General features: G+C 40.1%; 1 protein-coding gene across 2 annotated transcripts in view; it reads left to right on the forward strand.

The window, feature by feature from the left end:
- thsd7aa (thrombospondin, type I, domain containing 7Aa) overlaps positions 1 to 15,710 on the forward strand; it is a 132,541-nt gene extending 116,831 nt beyond the window's left edge. The window contains exons 25-29 of one of the 2 annotated variants that reach the window (XR_004020561.1): positions 11 to 93; positions 7,042 to 7,255; positions 9,972 to 10,059; positions 11,123 to 11,506; positions 13,509 to 15,710. Coding sequence is in view for 1 of the 2 variants with exons in the window: in XM_030740853.1 (XP_030596713.1) it covers positions 11 to 93; positions 7,042 to 7,255; positions 9,972 to 10,059; positions 13,509 to 13,596 (473 nt within the window). In the remaining variant the exon portion in view is untranslated. The remainder of the gene's footprint in view (positions 1 to 10; positions 94 to 7,041; positions 7,256 to 9,971; positions 10,060 to 11,122; positions 11,507 to 13,508) is intronic. The other variant, XM_030740853.1, reaches the window with a different exon arrangement.
- The last annotated feature ends 3,508 nt before the right edge of the window (positions 15,711 to 19,218 follow it).

The following is a 19,218-nucleotide window of genomic DNA, read 5'->3' on the forward strand; positions in this document are numbered from 1 at the left end:
TTGCTCCTAGGTGGATGTCTGGCAACAGCCAAACCAATGGCAGACCGCTCCTGTAACCCACCATGCACCAAGCCACAGTCCCTGTGCACAGAGGTGAGTTTAGGATGAAGTGAATTAAGTGTCTTCTTACATATGTAATCATTTCCAGTCTTCCACTGTGCCACTGCTTTACTGGCTGGGCCATTGCCACAGGCTCTACATGCTCATGAGGTATAGGCAGATCATACAATAACCTCACTTTTATCTGTATTTAGAAGAAGGAAGTTTGAGGTCATCCAGGTCTTTATGTCTTTAAGACATTCCTGTATTTCAGCTAATTGGTGTGTGTCATCTGGCTTTATGGATAGATAAAGCTCTGTATCATCTGCATAGCAATGAAAATGTATTCTAATAATACTGCGTAATCGAAGCATGTATAATGTAAATAGAATTAGTCCTAGCACAGAACCCTGTAGAACTCCATAATTAACCTTAGTGTGTGAAGAAGACTCCCCATCTACATATACAAATTAGATTCTATTAGATAAATATGATTCAAACCACTGCAGCTCACTACCTTTAATACCTACGGCATTCTCAAATGTAATACAATGTTAAGGTCAATAGTATAGAATGCTGTACTCAGATCTAGCAGCACAAGCACAGAGATGAGTCCACTGTCAGAAGCAATAAGATCATTTACCACCTTCACTAATGCTTTTCTGTACTGTGATGAGCTGAGCTGTGCATATCATGTGCAAACCTCTCAGTGGAAGGGAAACATCCTCTGATCATTCTACACACTCATCGCATTGCCACATTGCCAAAAGATGGAAAAGGGAAAACCAAATATAAAAGTGGGAGCTATTATCTTACTTAAGGACAACCAAGCTCACAGGAATGAATGGCCAATGGGGTGTTAAAACTCTGCCAAGCCGTGACCAGTGTGTTCACAAAGTGGAGGTGAAGATTGTAAAGGAAAGAACTGTTAGGGGTCAGAAATTGTAGTCCTACTGTCTGAAAAAACTTGAACAAAAATGAAGAAATGGTTTCAGTTTCCTACTTAAAGACTTTTCTTTAGTTTCTGTAGTGGCATGATAGTATCATGGCAAGTAGGGAGCGTGCTGTATTTCATAAAAAATACTGTAATTTAAATCTTGATTATATGACCAGATTTGTACAAGGCAGCCGTAGAGTGGGCCTTTTTGTTTTGGTGGGACAGATTTGTAGCTTCCCCATGGAAGCAGTTGGCTACAGTGAAGGCAGCTAAGTGCATGGTCTAAAATGTGCCCTTTCTTTTGCTCGTACCTTGGACACATTCATGTGTAGTAGTTTGTGTATTATTTCTGTCTAGCTTTGACTGTGTTTCCTAGTTAGTCTTCTGATGTTTTATTTTGGCTAATTTTAAGGTGCTATTCTAGATAAGCTAGCCCGTTAATGCTGGGAATATTCTATCGTTGCAGAAAGATGATTTATAATGTGCCATGATATGTACACGGTAATGTATATATGGTAATGGACATGAAGAGTCATTACAAGGTTATTATCAACAAAAACAAACGAACTAACAAACTGAAAGCAAAAAAACATTTTTGTTAACTGAAATAAGTAAAAACGGTAATAAAAAGAAAAAAGATAATTAACTGAAACTGTATTGTGTGTTTACAAAACTAAAACATACTGAAATTATACAGTAGATAAACTGCCCTTCGTTTTCATGTTTGTTAGTTTATTTAAAAGCCTTGTGGATTAATATGAAATCATTTTTTCCACTCTGGCAATTACAGATGGAAGTGCCATACACTGTATGTGTGTGTCTGCTCACTGCACCAGTCTGCAAAAGAGTGGCAACAGCAAAAGTTGTGAGAAAGCAGCAGAGTCCCATATCAGTTTGCTTTGAGTACAATAGCAAGACACATAGAAGCGAGTGTCTTATTGTGGATGATGGTCAAATGTGTGGAACACTTCTCAAATGGGAAAAACCCCACCAACCTCAAAGTCCACATGAGGAAACCCCTCTGAACCTATGCAGTAACGTATGACATAACCTGACGTGCAGCTCTCGGGAAAAGTAACTACACGTCGAGTCCACGCAGCCCGCAAAAATTGTGATTGGCCAGTTCAGCACTGTCGAGTCCTCTTGTGCATTCCTGGCTACTTTTCAATTTTTTAATTTATCAGTGAGAGATTAACAATCAGGAATAATGATGAAAGCATCAATATAAAGGACTCACAAACTCCTGGAGGAAGACTGCTGAAACTATTGGAATGGACATGAGGGAGTGAACAAAGTGGGAGAAAAAAAAAAGCCAAAAAAATGAACACAAAGAGTGAGGACCAAAGAGGGGAAAAAGTCCCAGCATTTTTTGTTTCTTTTGGCTGGCACTGCATATAAAACACTGCACATGACCACAGGGTAATTAACACACAGGGTAATTAACACACATAATGCAGCCACACAAGCATGAATGTGGCAACGATGTCGGCAACTTACATAGGTTGTATACTTAGGCCCTGAGAAAAAATAAATAAATTGTGCATTTTTTAGATTAGATTCAACTCATTGTCATTGTGCGCACAAGGCACACAAAGAAATGATCGTTCCAGATCACTCATCCAGAGACGAGCAACTGCAGCCAGAGACCGGCGCTACCGTTAGGCAATGTGGTTTAAGTGTCTTGCCCAAGGACACAACACAGCGCAAGGACAGGGGCTCAAACCTGCAACCTTCAGGCTGAGTTTTGATTCCTTCAAAGCTCAAATACAGCTCTGTTCTGATGTTATACACCACACGCAAGGTGTTCTTAATCTACTACACTGACACTGAAGTTTATTGTAGAGTGTTTTGGGTTTTGGAGTCTGTTTTTTATGTTCCACCCTGTTAATGTCACATGATGTTCATGTGTGTCCTTAGTACCACACAGATTAAGCACATAATGCTGCTATCTTGTAGTATTCTTTGTCAAGTTCTTATTGCACAATAGTTTAATAGTGAATTAAACTAAGACTAAAACTAATGAAAACTAAACTAAAACTAAGCATTAAACAAAAAGTAAAAACTAATAAAAATGTGCAAAACCACTCTAAAAATGAATTAAAACAAACAAAAAGGTTAAAATGAAATGAAACTAAACTATAATGTAAAATCCCAAACTGTTATAAAATTGGTCCATTACCATGTATATATTAATATATGATATGTTTTTTCAGTTTTACACTAGCGATTCATTAAAGCATGCAAAGCGATGGCTTGTGGGTTTAGTGGAGTAACAAAGTGTAAACTAGCTGTCTCTGCTGGAAATGCACTGCAAGGGCAGCATACCTAGGTACTCCCCTCTCTCTTTTAACACATTTGCAGATGGTGCAGCATTCTGGAGCTACACTAATGACATGTGCTAAAAAAATATGAGCATCCTTGCCTCGCTGCAATGGCTTCCTGTCCATTTTAGAATTCAGATTAAGGTTTCATTGAATTATTTATGGCTCTTAATAGGCAGGCCCCAGCTTATATTACCAATCTTATTTGTTTACATTTAGCTCCCAGGACTCTCAGATACTCTCTGACATGTCCAAAGATCACACCTCAAACGAAAAGGTGACAGAGCCTTTGCAGTTGCTGCTCCACATTTGTGGAGGCAATTACCACTTGATGTTAGGCAGTGTTTATGTTACATGGTTATCAACAAGACTTACTTTCCATCAAAACAATTAATTTAGGGATGTCAAAAAATTAATCATTCATTCATGTTATATGTAATCTATGTACTGGTCAGTGCAAATGATATTGTTTGTGTCAGTAGCAGTTGCCTTGTTTTGTGTGGCTGTGCATAAACTGTGCACAAAAAGTTCATGTCAAATGAGTGAGCAGAACCATCTGGATCGTGGTATGGGTGCTTTCACATATGATGCTGGGTATCACAGTTAATGCACTGGGTACTCATGTGCAGGCTGGTTTTATAGATTTCTATAGGAGTTCCTCAAAGTCTGAAATAGATGTTATAGCCTAATGTTCTATACTGGTGTCCTCACTGGGTGAATGCTTTGTGTGGGTGGGTGTGTGGGTGGGTGGGTGTGTGTGTGTGTGGGTGTGTGTGTGTGTGTGGGTGTGTGGGTGTGTGTGGTTGTGTGTGTGTGTGTGTGTGTGTGTGTACTCACACCCCTCCCTTAAGGATGGGGATTTTGCAAAAAGGTTTGCAAAAACATAATCCACAAAGCACAATGCTGCACATCACAAACCATGTTGTAGAGTACAGTTGTATGATTCTGAGATGTGGTTGCTTAAAGGAACATAGAGTTGAGGATTAGGGTTATGTATGTAATTTTACATAATGTGCTCTCTGTATGAACATTATAACTGCACTACAGAGAGTGATCCCAGATACAATGATAACACAGTTCTAAACCACACCTCTTTTCTTTTGTTTGCCACTAAGGAGATGTAAATGATCCCTGATTTCCTGCCCGCTCTGATATTGGACATAAGCTGCTACTATCTGTACTGTTTGCAGTGATTTCTGAGGATGATTATCCTCCAAAGACTGTTTGGGAGCTGGGGACCCCCTGCAGTGTGATGAACGGAGTCAAAGATGAGATAGAGAGATGTGGAGGAGGGGTGGCTTCAGTGCATACACATTCACACACACTGCCTTCAAACCCTGTCTAACAAAACAGACAAAGAAGACAAAGAACTGACTTTGAAATGAGACTTAAATGAACACTTTATCAACAGTGCACGATTGGGTATGATGTTACATGTATTTCTTTTTTTAATTCCTTCTTCCTTTGTAACATTAAACCAAGCATCTACAGACCTGCATTGTTCACCAGGCCATCTGGACCTCTGAAAATGATGAAAGGTTTCTAAGCATATTCTAAACAGTCTTGGGAAACTGTATTCAAAGGCTTATGTAGAAAGCTGATGAAGATTAGCCTGAACAAAGACTCATTTTTGACATCAGTGCAAAACTGAGTCATCACAGCTTCCCTGTTAGCACTTCAGTGGTTCACAGATTCTGGCTTGATTGAAAGTTGACCAGTGGAGAACCAAATTTTGGCTTCCCCATGTTGCTCCCCAGCCCTACCCCCAAGAGATAAACAAATACATGAAAAAAGCATCACATGAAGATCGCAATTCAATGCAAAGCTCATGAAAATGATCTCTTAGGAAGGGGAGAGTGTTCACAGAGTAGCTAAACCCTCTGGCTTTCCCTGATGAGCATAGGGAATGAAGCATACAGATTCACACCATGCTGAACTGCTGAGTTTTGTAAGCTGATTAACGCTCTCTTTGACCTTAAAGGTACTGCAAGCAAACTGACTCGTTGGTTTGGATTACGCTTTTTATTCATGTTCTTTATTCGTGCCAAAGATAGTTTAGCAACACCAGTAAGGCTAAAACTGTATTACTTGACATAAGAATACAGTGAACCTTTATCTATTTACGTTCCAGAGACCCCTGTGATAGGTGAAAATCCACAAAGTAGCGGCGTTATACTTATTTTATTATTTATATATATTTTAAGGCTTTAGAAACCATGACCAGGTGCTTTATTGGGTGGTGCAGTATCTTTGCCCTTGGCCATAACTTCTATTTCCACTAAAGGCGTAGGTGTAACTCATCTCTTCATCTGAGTGATGGATGTTTCTAACTGCCAACTGCTTGGCAACACTGTTTCTTCTATGAGCTCTCAATGCTCGACTGGGAAAACCTGGGTTGAACGCTACTATTCTGACACCATTATTGTCACTGCTTGATTGTCATTGTTAGGTATAGTAAAGTCATATTAGAAAAATATATCCTGGGTATACTGAATTTATTTTTTAGTACTAGGCCCTGTTTCAAAAAGGAACAGCTACTGTGCAGAACAATTAAAATCCCAGGCCACTGGTAGAGGACCCAAGCTTGAGGAACGCATGCACGCACAGCGAGCGAGGGAGAGCTAAAAAAAATTAAAGGAACACTTGGAAAACACATCAGATCTCAATGGGAAAAATCATGCTGGATATCTATACTGATATGGACTGGATAATGTGTGTTAGGAACAAAAGGATGCCACATTGTTTGATGGAAATTAAAATGATCAATCTGCAAAGGACTGAACTGAAAAGACACCCTGAAAATCAGTGTGAAAAAATGATGCAGTGGGGTAGTCCATTTTGTCCAAATATCACTGCATCAACTCAAAATGGTACTCAGTACTTTGTGTGCCCCCATGTGCTTGTATTCATACTCCTAATGAGACCACGCATGGCATCCCGGGGATCTACTTCCAGAGCTGGTCCAGTGCATCACTGAGGTCCTGAAAAATGGTTGGGTTCAGATAAATGTAAGGTTCAAGATGAACAGCCACAAGGAGCTACTTAGAACAAGCCTACTTCTTTTCCATGGAGTACCCTCCACGGAAAAGAAGACTAGAGGCTAAGATCAAGGCAGCACCGAGGGAAGTTAGCCAGCTATCAGAGTTGCAGAAGGTGTGATAAAGAAAGTGGTGCCTAAAAAGTTCAACAAGCTGTCAATACCTGAGGCCTTAGAGGCTGCCAAGCAAAGACTCACAGCCTTGGTGTACTCTCAGTAACAGGGGAATAATCTGAGAACAGAATCCAGGATACCATTACAGATGTGCTGTATTTAACCTCAAATCAAGCAAAGAAAGAAAATAAGTCTTTGGTTGATTTCTCTTCTTTCTTCTTCTTCTTTTTTGAAATAAATAACAGACCACATTGTTTTCTTTTAAAGTTTCACAAGGCAGAAAACATTTTGAGCCACTACCTTAACCTCAAGAAGACCTTTAGTTTAATGAGACATCATTATGTAGACGATAGGACAGGACCACCTGGTGCGTAGATGCTGGTGGTGGTGGAGCAGCGTTAATTCAAGGAGAAGGTTTTACAGGATGAGGATAAAGTTTACAGGACTTAAAGGCAGACGGCCAGAGTTTATCACAGATATTTAAAGAACAAGGACCAGTATTCTGTGTGTCATAGCAGTTGCATGACTGCTAAGAGCAAAAGAAATAAATGGGTGATTTGATTGTGTTTAAACCTGTGTCCTTCCTGTTTAAGGCAGGTGTTTGTGGCTGTGAAGAGGGCTACACTGAAGTGATGACATCTGACGGCTTGCTGGACCAATGCACCGTCATTCCAGTGCTAGAGATCCCCACTGCAGATGACAGCAAAGCTGATGTTAAGACCATCCGAGCCTTCAACCCTACCCAGCCTGCAGTCAGCCCACCAGGCAGGGTGGGACGCACCTGGTTCCTACAGCCCTTTGGGCCAGGTAACAGTCTGTGACATCTGCTGTTTTTCTTTTTTGGCATGGGGTCATTTGAGCTATAGTTTCTGACTGTCAAGTCATTAAGACATTAAAATATATTCAAACAAGAGCATTATTATGTAGATACAGTGTTTAATCTCAGAGAGCATAAATCTTTTCTTTATCTTCTTTGTTATAGTGCAGTATTTAAAAGATTGGAACCATTTTTTCTTTTTGGAATAGCTGTAATAGTCATCTTAAAGCCAAACTGAGATTACATGCTGCTTGAAGAATTGCATTTTCCAGAAGAAAACTCCATGCAGAACACGTGACAGTGTTATCTTTTTTATAGTGTATTAATAGAGGAAGGTATTGCGCTATAATTCATTTTATAATCAACATCCCTTTGCAAACAGTTTTGTACAGACTTTATACTATTATGTACCTTTGTCTTACACTGGTGTTTGGTGACATTTTTTCTTTTTTTTTTTTTTTAACACCGAAGTGCTGCAATAAAACGTGGACAAATTTCCAACACGATTTTGTATTAGATTCTACTGCCCCCTGCAGGTAAGAACAGTGTAAGCATACAGCAGTGGCAGGGCCAAACCAGAAGCTTTGACTGGAATATTCATTGATTCAGTTCCTTTAATCGTCCCCAAAGAGAAAATTTGTTCTGGACTCAAAGTCCAATATGCCAACAGTACAACTATTATAACAACTATCCCAGCTGTCATAGGACGAGAGGCAGGGTACACCCTGTACAGGTGTCACAGGGAATCAAGCCAGGGGAATTTTGGATGAAACAAAATTCCCCTGGCTTGTTGTAACACCAGTGTTCCAGCCAGCAGTTGATTGCCCAGCGGTGTGCGTGAGCGAACACCAAGGTACTTATTAAGCTGAACCTGTACAATAGATTGACCATGGATACTCACAGGACTGTGATCGCCCACTGGCTTTGGATCAGAAACAATCTCTTTTTTTTTTTTTCATTTAAAGTGAAGTTGTTGCGATCACGCCATGCCACAATCTTCTGTATTGCAGAGTACACCGTTATATCCTTATTATCCCTAACAGTAATATTGTATTTTTGTATAGTGTTTACCTTACAATATAAAGTGCCTTGAGGTGACGGCTTGTTTTGATTTAGCACTATATAAATAAAACTGAATTGAATTGTATCCTCTTTCTTGCAAAGCCAACTTAAAATGGCAGTATTATCTGACTGTTTAAAAATATAATTCTATGAATGTTTAGCTGAACATTCATTAGTATAAAGTCTACAAAGGACAGCTGAACTGACACAATCTTGAGGAGCACCAATATTGACTGCTTTCAGCTGAGACACAAATGTTATTGACTTTAGTCCACTGAGTTATATTTGTTAAAAACAAAATCATGCTGTGTATATGATCAGCTGTACGTCTCTCTTGTCTGTAAACTACAAACATCCGTTTTAGTAACTACAGTTTCCCTGCAGTAATGAATGTAATATGTTTTTGCTTCTGTAGCCTCATACTACTAAGGAAACAACCTGTCAGTGAGTCAGTGCTGTCCACTGACCACACAATTACTGCTTTGGTCTTTGGTTTACAGACCATTTAAAGTGTCTCGTAGGTTTGTATTAAGTAAACAGTGGTTAAAATTCCCCAAACAAGGTCTTTATTTAGCAGTGTAGGCATTTTTAACATTCCCATAGCACTTGTCCAATCTTCTACTAACATTTAAACTATTCTTCATAGCCAGACAGTCACAGTTCTTTTAACAGTGATTAAAATCACCAATAATAAATGCTAGGGAGTATGTTGCTGTTGATTATTTGGTTTGCAGTTTTTGCAGCTGATGGAGGGACATAAACTGCACAAATCATATTACCATATTACCATCAATCAAAAAAACAAGACCTTAAACACAGTAGTTCAATGTTGTGATTACATACTGTGGCTCTTATTGTGAATTGGCTGCACAAGAAATTATTCACAGCACACTGTTCTGCTGGCACAGACCAGGGAAAACCCGTCCAGGTCCACTTGAGAGCTGACAATATCAGAGTGAAGCCAAGTTTCAGCAAGCACAATGATGCCTTCTTTGCAGTACTCGTAGCAAACTCAGGCAGCAGTGCAGAGTTTTAGTATAAATGCTGTCCTCCCCTCTACAGACGTCTGACTGTGGCTGGGCTCATCAAGGAGCTTCAGGTAGTCTTGTACGAGGTCATAGGGTTAATTAAGTGTGCACACAAAGTCAACAGAGGTAGACAAATAAAAATGACTATGACCTTTAACTCATCAAACACTAAAAACAACAGCTGGCAACAAGGCATGTCCGGGTCACCAGCTAAGCAGCGCTAACAGTATAAAACTGTCAATATCTGGCTTAGATATCAGACCTGTTCTGTATTTACTCCCATGTCACCTGTAGACAAAGGATGTAAATGCAAGGCTTACAAAAGTCCCCAGAAATATGACCTTGTTACATGTAATCATTTACATCTTGAACACAAAAACATTGCAGTCTATCACAAAAGTATCTTATTAAAGATACGTCACTTATTAAACAAATGCAGCTGCATATCTACAAAAATTAAACTATATGTGAACAAAAAAGAAAACAATTAAAAAAAATGACAGCATTCAGTATGTCTCTAAAACTAAAACCAGAAAGCAATTAAAGAATACTGAGAGAAAAACTATACTAACTGTTGACTGCTGCTGTCTGTGTGTATGTTTGTGACTCTCTGCAGATGGGAAGCTGAAAACCTGGGTGTATGGAGTAGCAGCAGGAGCATTTGTGCTGCTCGTCTTTATAATCTCCATGACATACTTAGCATGGTAACGTACCAAATTTTAAATATGTTCTGACTCCATCATCAGTTTGATTTTTCCTCATGTTATCATTAATGCACATTCAGTGATGTGATGGAGATCACCATGTTAGAATAAAATGTGGTTGAAGGCATTTGTGTGACTGATATAGACTCTCACAGGATTAGGCATTATCCTCATCACAGGAAGTTGTTTCCACCAAACAGTGTATGAAAGTAAAATGAAACTTTCAGTAATTTTGTACTGTGTCTCTGAAAGTGTGGGACTGAATGAATTAGAAGGCTCAAAATTAAAGTACGGAGAGTCACAGGGAGCCAAATGTGTAAAATGGGGCAAGTGAACATTTTCAGTGTACTGAGTTTGTGTACCCACCTGCCATTGCTCAAGTTTTGTGTGCAAAATTCTCTCCTTCAGATGGCGCAGGATGTTACAAAAGAATTCCTTAATATTCTAAGTATAGGGAATAAGTTCACAGATGACATAGCACGCTCCTGCTCACGTCTTCTTTGTTCACAGACACTGTGGGCTCTTCCACTAAAGATTAGTACAACCCAGAGATCAAATGTGCAACACAATGCTTCAGAGAAACAGCCTCAGAACTTCTTGATTATTGTTGATATTGAACATTTAGAACACTGGCAAACTTGAAGGCCATAAATTCATTATATATCAGTAAAGATGTTTTTTCAGGTAACCCTTCTGACACAATGAAGCTTTTGCAGCTGTCATGTTCACTGATCAGGTAGACATCTGTTTTAACAATCAAATGGCTACCTGATCAGTCCGTATTAAGCTCAGTTTGGAGCTTAATTTGAGGTTTCTTCATTAAAATGACTGAGCTTCACTAGAACAGATTCAGATGTAACTCTTGTCTCTGTTGCACTATTTGAAGGACATATTATGGGAAAAAATGTGTCCGCTGATAAAGGGGTTAACAGATCAACATGGGATTTGACCTCCATCACAACACTGTTCACAATTATTCTTTCATTCATTTTTCTGTTTTCCCTCATCATTTGTCCCTTTATGTGCTGTCCTTTTTCTTTCTACCCTCTCACATTCTATTCAGTTGTTGTGGTCGTTGCCTTTGCTGCAAGTCAAGCTCCAAGTCCCCCTCAGGCAGGGTTTATTGGATGGAGCAAAACAGCTACACAGTGCCTTACACCTGTCCTGCCTGCCAGAAACTAGAGCAAGAGGAGTTAAAGCGGTGCAACGAACAGCAACAGCAGCAGCAACAAAAACAGCAGCACTATGAGGCACAGCTCTCAAAGCCTCCATCATCACAACAACATCCACAACCACAGCAGTCACTGCCACACCCAGCACCTCCCTTTGAAACTCTTATCACTTAGTCAGGGTCTTACTCAAACCCCGTTCCTCTCCATGTGACATCTCCATGTGTCCAAACACCCAGAGTGCTTGTTCAGTCATTTCAGTGGATCACCTACTGGAGGTGAGCAGTTCAGCATTCCACAACCCATAAAGTGTTCTGAGACATTGTATTTTCTAGATGGTAACTAGAAACATCAAAGTCATGGGTTCAAAGTCTAGCAGAGAAATAGTGAATTATATATGTATGAGTTTATTTGTTTTGTAGTTCAATTGGCATCTAAATCGAGTCTCTATGTATTAGATTAAGCTGGTTAAACAACCACATGTAATCATAAGTAGAATATAAATTTCTTTTATGTTGCAGAGCAAATACACAGGTCATGACCTCAGGGTCCTCAGTGGTAGCCAATAACCCTTCACAGGATAAATGAAGGTCCAGAAATTGTAAACAACTGGCCTGTCACAGCTGTATTTATTTCTCTGCTACTATCTTGTGGTCAGTGAGTCACATTCCATTTGCATATTTAGATATTCTCCTTATTTTGTCATGACCAGATAGACTTATTCATCCAAAATGCACAAAATATCAAGTAATATACAAAAAGTGCCTCATATTGTCTCTATAGTGACTGCTATGTGCATTAATCTTCGTGAGGACAATGTCACTGTTTTCAAACATTTTAATGTTTATTTTAAATCACTGTTGTCAGGGTTTAGAACCAGGGTTTAGAAATTAGTGAGTGTTTCACATTTAAGGTGTAGCACCATTGCTCAATGGCCAGTAGAAAAGGCTGCTTCCCTCTTTTGCAGGAGAACAGAATGCAACTGTGTATATAAAGTACTGTGCAAAAGTCTTGTGCCACCCCTCGTTTTCTTATATTTTTCTTTCGAGGAGCCAGATTGTCTTATAATTTTTGAAGTGTTCTTGAGCAATAGTTCCATCCATGTTTTCTGAAGGCCTTTTGAAGTTTTTCTTTGGACACTGGATACTTTTTCTCTAACTTTTAGTCTAGACAACTTAGCAAAGAACCAGTTTTAAAATGTATCTTTAGCCACTTTGTTACTAGCAGCCTGATGCAAAAGCATATAATTTGTTCCTGTTTCTTTATATGAATCTGTGGAAAAAAGATATCACAGTATCACAATAAGGTGATTCCCAAACAGCTATTAGTCAAAAACTTGGCAGAATCGAGGTGGTCATACCAAATTTTGAGTTTCAAGCTCATCAGAACTGTACAGACTGTTTTGGCCTTATGTACTTTATTTCATGTATGTTTGCACATTTAAATACATTTCTGCACCAATTTCCCATTTTCTTTTCAAAATGTAAAGAAATGAAGGATGGCTCAAGATTTTTGCATAGTACAAAAGAAATGTAGGTGATGAGTACTTTGTGCTTCAACGAAACAAAGTAAATGACAAAATACAGACAAAATCTTCACTTGAAATTAAATAGCAAGTTGAAAAGATTACTCAATGGCTCTTGTCCTCTGATTCACTCCTCGTGACTCAAGAAAATGGGCACATCCTGAATAGGTCACTTGGCTGTCACAAGGCTAACTCACACAAGTAGTTTATTTGTTTTTCAGTTAGGTTTAGCTTTTACATGTAACTTAATGTGAGGCAAGTTGCATGTTACTACACCATTTTTCTGCTTGTTATTGACAGTGTATCACTGAATTGTAATTTTTACGTGATTTGAAGTACTTGCAAATTTAAAATGTCACTTCCAAAGACACAATGGCACTGTGGTGCAGTGTTTAGCGCTTTGGTCTCCGAGCAAGAAGGTCAGCTAGTATCGTTATTTTGAGTTTTCATTGGCGTTCTTTTTGTGCTCTTTTGGTTTCCTCCTAAGAACAGACTTTTCCATTTACATGGTTAAAATATACAGTACAAAAAAATGACTTTTTATTTATTAGTGTTATTGTGGATTGATGCATCAGTAGGATAAGAGGATAAGATGGATGTAATTCCAAAGACAGTGGTATGGTCTTTAAGAGAAGATGTCAATGAAACATCAGAATCAGGGTCTTATGTTACAAGTTGGCCTTGCTGAGTAGAAGCTACTGTTGAACAGTCATCAGATTGCCTTACTGTTCCCTACCTGCTCTTTGTTTCTGTAGCAAAAAGCCAAAGAAGCCACCGCGACGTCAGATGAACAACAGACTGAAGCCACTGACTCTGGCTTACGATGGAGACGCGGACATGTAGAAGTCTTCCTGCTCAACATGCTGGTCTACAGACATTTGTCCTCTTTCAGGAAACACTGCGTTGCTATGGAAACCCCTTGATAGCAGAGCTGCCGCTGAGCATTGATCACATGCAGATGGGGAAAACACGGCTGTCAATGAATGCGGATTCAGTCTTGATCTTTGAGGTTTCCATTTCTGTCAGAATCTTCATCTGTTTTTTTTTTTTTTTTTCGTTTTGGTACTTTATTTTACAAGAACCTTCAGAAATTCTTTATTTTCTGCTGCAAGTCTGCCTTTGCTTCACTGCCATCTACTACTGCCTGCAACAATTAAACCACAGTCACCGAAGAGGGTCTCCCCAGAACAAATACTGCTGTGAAAGGATCAATCTTCATATGTTATTACTTCATTTTTTCGCAGCTCAGTGATATCCTCGTGATATCACTCGTTCTGTGTCCCACGAACATTCAAAGCCCTCTGCATCATTATGGCCTGGGTGCATCTCACAAGAAAAATATGATGAGGAGACAAAAAGAGCTTGATAATTCCCAGAGCCAGCATCACTTCTGCCTGCCTCTCTCTTCATTTTTCAGGAATAATTTTGCACTATATTAGTGCAGCATGATATGTACTTATATCTAGCTTTGCCATAGGAAACTGCCTCTCTCAATACAGATGTTGTACAGCCTTGTGCTAGAAATGTACAAATGTAGGCTTTTTTGCAAACAAAGACTCACCAATGTTTGTAATTATTTTTCTTCTATTGCCTCTTCTACATGATTTCATGGGACTTTTTTCCTGTGGTCTCAACTTTATCTTTCTATTATGTATCTCCCAAACTCTGCCAGCGTTAATGTAATATCTGACAATTTTTTGACTGTAACTTACCGATATGATTTTTATCTTTGTAAATTCTTAATATATATCACAATCTTCTGTGGAAAATACAAACATTACGAAAGCCTTTGACTATGAAAGGGGAGAAACAAAGACCGAGTCCAAACCTAAACATGGAAGATAAGTTCATCTTGACACCGTCTCTTTGATCTCCAACAACTTTCAGTTGTTGCTGAAATATTACATTTAACAAAATTTTTTACTTTCCCACCATTTTGTAATAGTTTACCATTGCAAAGAATGGCTTCACTAATGGTTAAAAGATTTGGGCCACTTGTTCTTTACTTCTGATCATGTAGGGAGCCAGTGCAGAGCTTGGTTCTGCACTGGCTATGTGGTGAAGTTGGGCGTCTCTCAGCCTGCCAACCCCAAAGCTGATCATTCTAAAGTCTTTTTACTAATATGTAACGTAAGAATATGATATTTTCCTCAAAAATAGTGAATTGGAATTTGGTACATTAACATTTTTCTTCTACACTTCTTCCCTACACGTCTTGTGAATACATTTGATTCTTGAGTCATTTTGGATTTTTGGTTCTCTGCTAGCCAATATTGCCCCTCCAGTCTAATGTTTTCTGCAGTTTATATTATCAGTGGAGATTGATCTTATCAAATCTACTGAAGAACATTCAGAGCAAACTGAAGCATTAATTATTTCTTTCAGGTTTCATTCATCCATTCATGATGAGTTATACTGAATGGACTCGTCAGTAATGTGTTTCTGGTGTTAAACAGTAATTGGTCTTTCAGCCCTTGAACTTTTGGTATCAGAGGATGGTGAAAGAACATTTCCAACTTCTCTATTAATTTCAAACAGTTCAGGAAGAATAACTGTATAGGAATGTTTTGAAGTGAAAATGGAGAGCATAGTGCACTCCCTGATTTAACTTCCTGATGTAAGCTGAAAGTTCAGTCACTCGGAGTGGGTAGTGTTTTATTTATTAGTACTGAGACGTCATATCATTGCCAGAGAATGGCGCTTTAATATTTTGTGGAGTTTGTTGCCAGTAAACGGAATGTTTAATTTATATTACTTGGAAAATGAGTTGTAAATAAAGTTCTTTTTTTAAAAAGAAAAATAATGATCATGTACCATGATGTTTCCTTTTTTACTGAGGTTATACAAAAAAGACAATGAAAGAAAGAAAAAAAAAATGAAAGCATGAATGTGGGTGTGCTAAAAGTGATAACCTTGTGAAAAACAAGTCAAGTTTTCCTACTGTTTGTTTATATGTATTTGACTAATTCCTGATAATAAAACATGGAAATATTATTCTAAGTGTTTTGTTAAATAACATATTAATACATAAATCTATATTACGGGTATTAACACAAGGTTAAAATTGATCTTGGGCTTAGGATTTTATGTTATTTTAAGATAAGAGATAAGAGATAAGATAAAACTTTAATGATCCCACGACGGGGAAATTTGTGCATTACAGCAGCTCAGTACAGAGAAAAAATGAAAAGGATGAGTAAGAACAAATAACTAAACTAAAACTAAAATAGAATAAAATAAAATAAAATAAAATAAAATAGCAAAAAACTATACACATATACATAAGCACTATATACATAAATATATATATATCAATGTCAATACACACATTTACATATACACACATATACACACATCAAAACACTATATACAGATATCAAAATATTATATACATTTGTAGCCGGTAAGGTACACAGCATACACGGTATGCATTATATGGGTGAGTGTAATAAATAAAATGTATCTGACTGTATGGATAAAGTGATGGCAGAGGAGGTAAAGTGTCCAAGTGACTCAAGACATTATGATGTGTTGTACAGTCTAACTGCTGTTGGGATGAGTGAGCTGTGAAAGCGCTCCTTCCTGCAGCGAGGATGTTTCAGTCTCTGACTGAAGGAGCTGCTCAGCTCACCCACGGTCTCATGCAGAGGGTGATGGGGGTTGTTCATGATGGATGTCAGCTTTGCTAACATCCTCCTCTCACCCACCACCATCACAGACTCTAGAGGACATCCCAGCACAGAGCTAGACCTCCGCACCAGTTTGTCGATCCTGCTCCTGTCCCTTTCGGTGCATCCACCCCCCCAGCAGGCCACTGCATAGAAAAGGGCAGATGCTACCACTGTGTCATAAAAGGTCTTTAACAGAGTCCTGCAGACACCAAAGGACCTCAGTCTCCTCAGCAGGTGGAGTCGACTCTGGCCCTTCTTATACAGGACGTCTGTGTTTGTACTCCAGTCCAACTTGTTATTGAGATGAACACCCAGGTATTTGTAGGAGACCACTGTCTCCATGTCCTTTCCCTGGATGTTCACCGGTGCTGTAGGGGGTGGCTTCCTCCTGAAGTCTATAACCATCTCCTTCGTCTTGCTGGCGTTGATTTGCAGTGCGTTGTTCTCACACCAGCCGACAAAGTCACTGATGACCCCCCTGTATTCCTGGTTGTTCCCATCTGATACACATCCAATGATGGCCGTATCATCTGAGAACTTCTGTAGGTGGCAGTGGTCTGAATTGTACCTGAAGTCTGAGGTGTACAGACTGAACAGAAAGGGTGAGAGGACAGTGCCCTGTGGCGCCCCCGTGCTGCAGACTACCACATCAGACACACAGTCATGGCACCTGACATACTGTGGTCTGTTGGTGAGGTAGTTGATGATCCATGCCGTAAGCTGACTGTCTACTCCGGCTCCCTCCATCTTCCTTCTCAACAGTGCAGGCTGGATGGTGTTGAAAGCACTGGAGAAGTCAAAGAACATGACCCTCACAGTGTTCCCCACCTGCTCTAGGTGAGAAAGGCATCTGTGCAGCAGGTAGATGACGGCATCGTCCACCCCGATGCCAGGCTGGTAGGCGAACTGCAGGGGGTCCAGCGCTGAGCTCACCAGTGGGCGGAGGTGGTGCAGGATGAACCTCTCCATGGTCTTCATCAGGTGAGAAGTCAGGGCCGCAGATCTGTAGTGGTTGGACTCCCTGGGATGTGCGATCTTTGGCACTGGAACTATGCAGGAAGTCTTCCACAGTTCAGGAACCCTCTCCAGATTCAGGCTCAGGTTGAAGATGTGCAGGACCACCTGACAGAGCTGGTCTGCACAGTCCCTGAGCAGTCTGGAGCTGATTCCATCCAGACCCGCTGCCTTCCTGATCTTCGTCTTCCTGGGTTGACTCCTCACCTGATCAGCTGTGAGGTGGATGTGAAGCTGGGTTGGGGTGGGTGATGGGGCTGGCTCCACTGTGGATGAGGGTGAGGGTGAGGAGAGTGCAGGCAATGATGGCACTACACCAGGAGAGAGGGGGGTCAGCATACGGAGGGGGGCAGATGGGAGCTGAGGGGTGGGGAAGGTGGTCAACGACCCAGAGTCAAATTGAAAAATAGATTCAGGTTGTTAGCCCACCCCCCGTCAGCAGACACTGTGGCTCCTCCATTGTCCTCAAAGTGGCCAGAGATTTTTTTCATGTTTCTCCAGACTTCGCGGACTTTGTTATGTTGGAGCTGTTCCTCCATCTTCCCCCTTAGATATATGATTGTAGATAACTGGAATTAAATATGTAGCATTCAGAAAAACTGAACCATCGCTGTTGATTTTTGTCTTTGAAATTATCAATAGTAGGAATAAAAAAGCGAATACATTCATTTATCCATTTTTTGCCACTTATCCTGGTCTTGGTCATGAGGGCAGCAGTTTTGGCAGAAAACCTCAGACCTTGCGCTCCCTTGCCAGCTCTTGTGGGTACACCAAAGTGTTTCCAAGCCAGTGTACTATGTCTATACCTCGGCTCCCTCCCACTTGAAAATGTCCAAAATACCTCACCTAGGAGGCATTCAAGTCTCAACTGGCTCCTTTCAGTGTGCAGGAGTAGTGGCTAAACTCTGACTCCTCCCAAATGACCAATGATCCCATCTCTATGGAAGTGGCCAGACTTTTCTTAGGAGGAAGCTCTTTTCTGTGGCTTGTATCCATGATCTCATTCTTTTGTTCAGTAACCAGAACTTGTGATCTTGAGGGTCAGAACACGGATCAACTGGTAAATCGATGGCTTTACTTTCACACTCAGCCCTCTCTACCACAGCAGATCCAGCATTTGCATTACTACAGCTATGGTGATGTGTTTGTCAATCTTATGCTCTTTCCTTGCCTCAGTCATGAGCAAGACCCCAAGATACTTGAACATCTCTACTTATCAACAACTTGTTATTGAGTCATTCCAAGACTCTGCATCCTCTGCAGAACATGTGTAAGTGTTCTGCAGAGATCCATTATTCTATCCACTGAATGAAAATATCCTCAGTTGAGGTCAGCACCACTCCATCCCCACTGTATACAGAGTGGGCAGGAAATTGCCCTGGAGACCAAATGAAAGTCTTGTTCCGTGGCCTCTCCAAACTCCTTCCACACCTGAATTTCTGCTTCAGACATTGCTGGAGCTCCTTGGCCTGTCAGCACCTGTCAGCTGCCTCCAGAGTCCCACAAAAAAACCCCAAATTTGACAGGACTCCTTCATCAGCTTCATTGGCTCTCTTCACATGTTGTATCCACCATTAGGTTTGGGTATTCCCATCAAAGAAGACACACTGACACAGCTCAGTGTAGTTTCCTCAGCAATGGAGGTGAAGAACATTGTTCACTCTAGATCAATGTCCCCAGCCTCCCTCAGAATGCATTTGAAGTTCAGCTGGGGGTGCAAGTTAAATATCTCCTAGACTGGGGCCTCATCCAGATGTTCCCGATGCATTCACTTTATATG

The sequence above is a fragment of the Archocentrus centrarchus genome, chromosome 11, assembly GCF_007364275.1.
Source record: "Archocentrus centrarchus isolate MPI-CPG fArcCen1 chromosome 11, fArcCen1, whole genome shotgun sequence".
In the NCBI taxonomy this organism is placed as follows: Eukaryota; Metazoa; Chordata; class Actinopteri; order Cichliformes; family Cichlidae; genus Archocentrus; species Archocentrus centrarchus.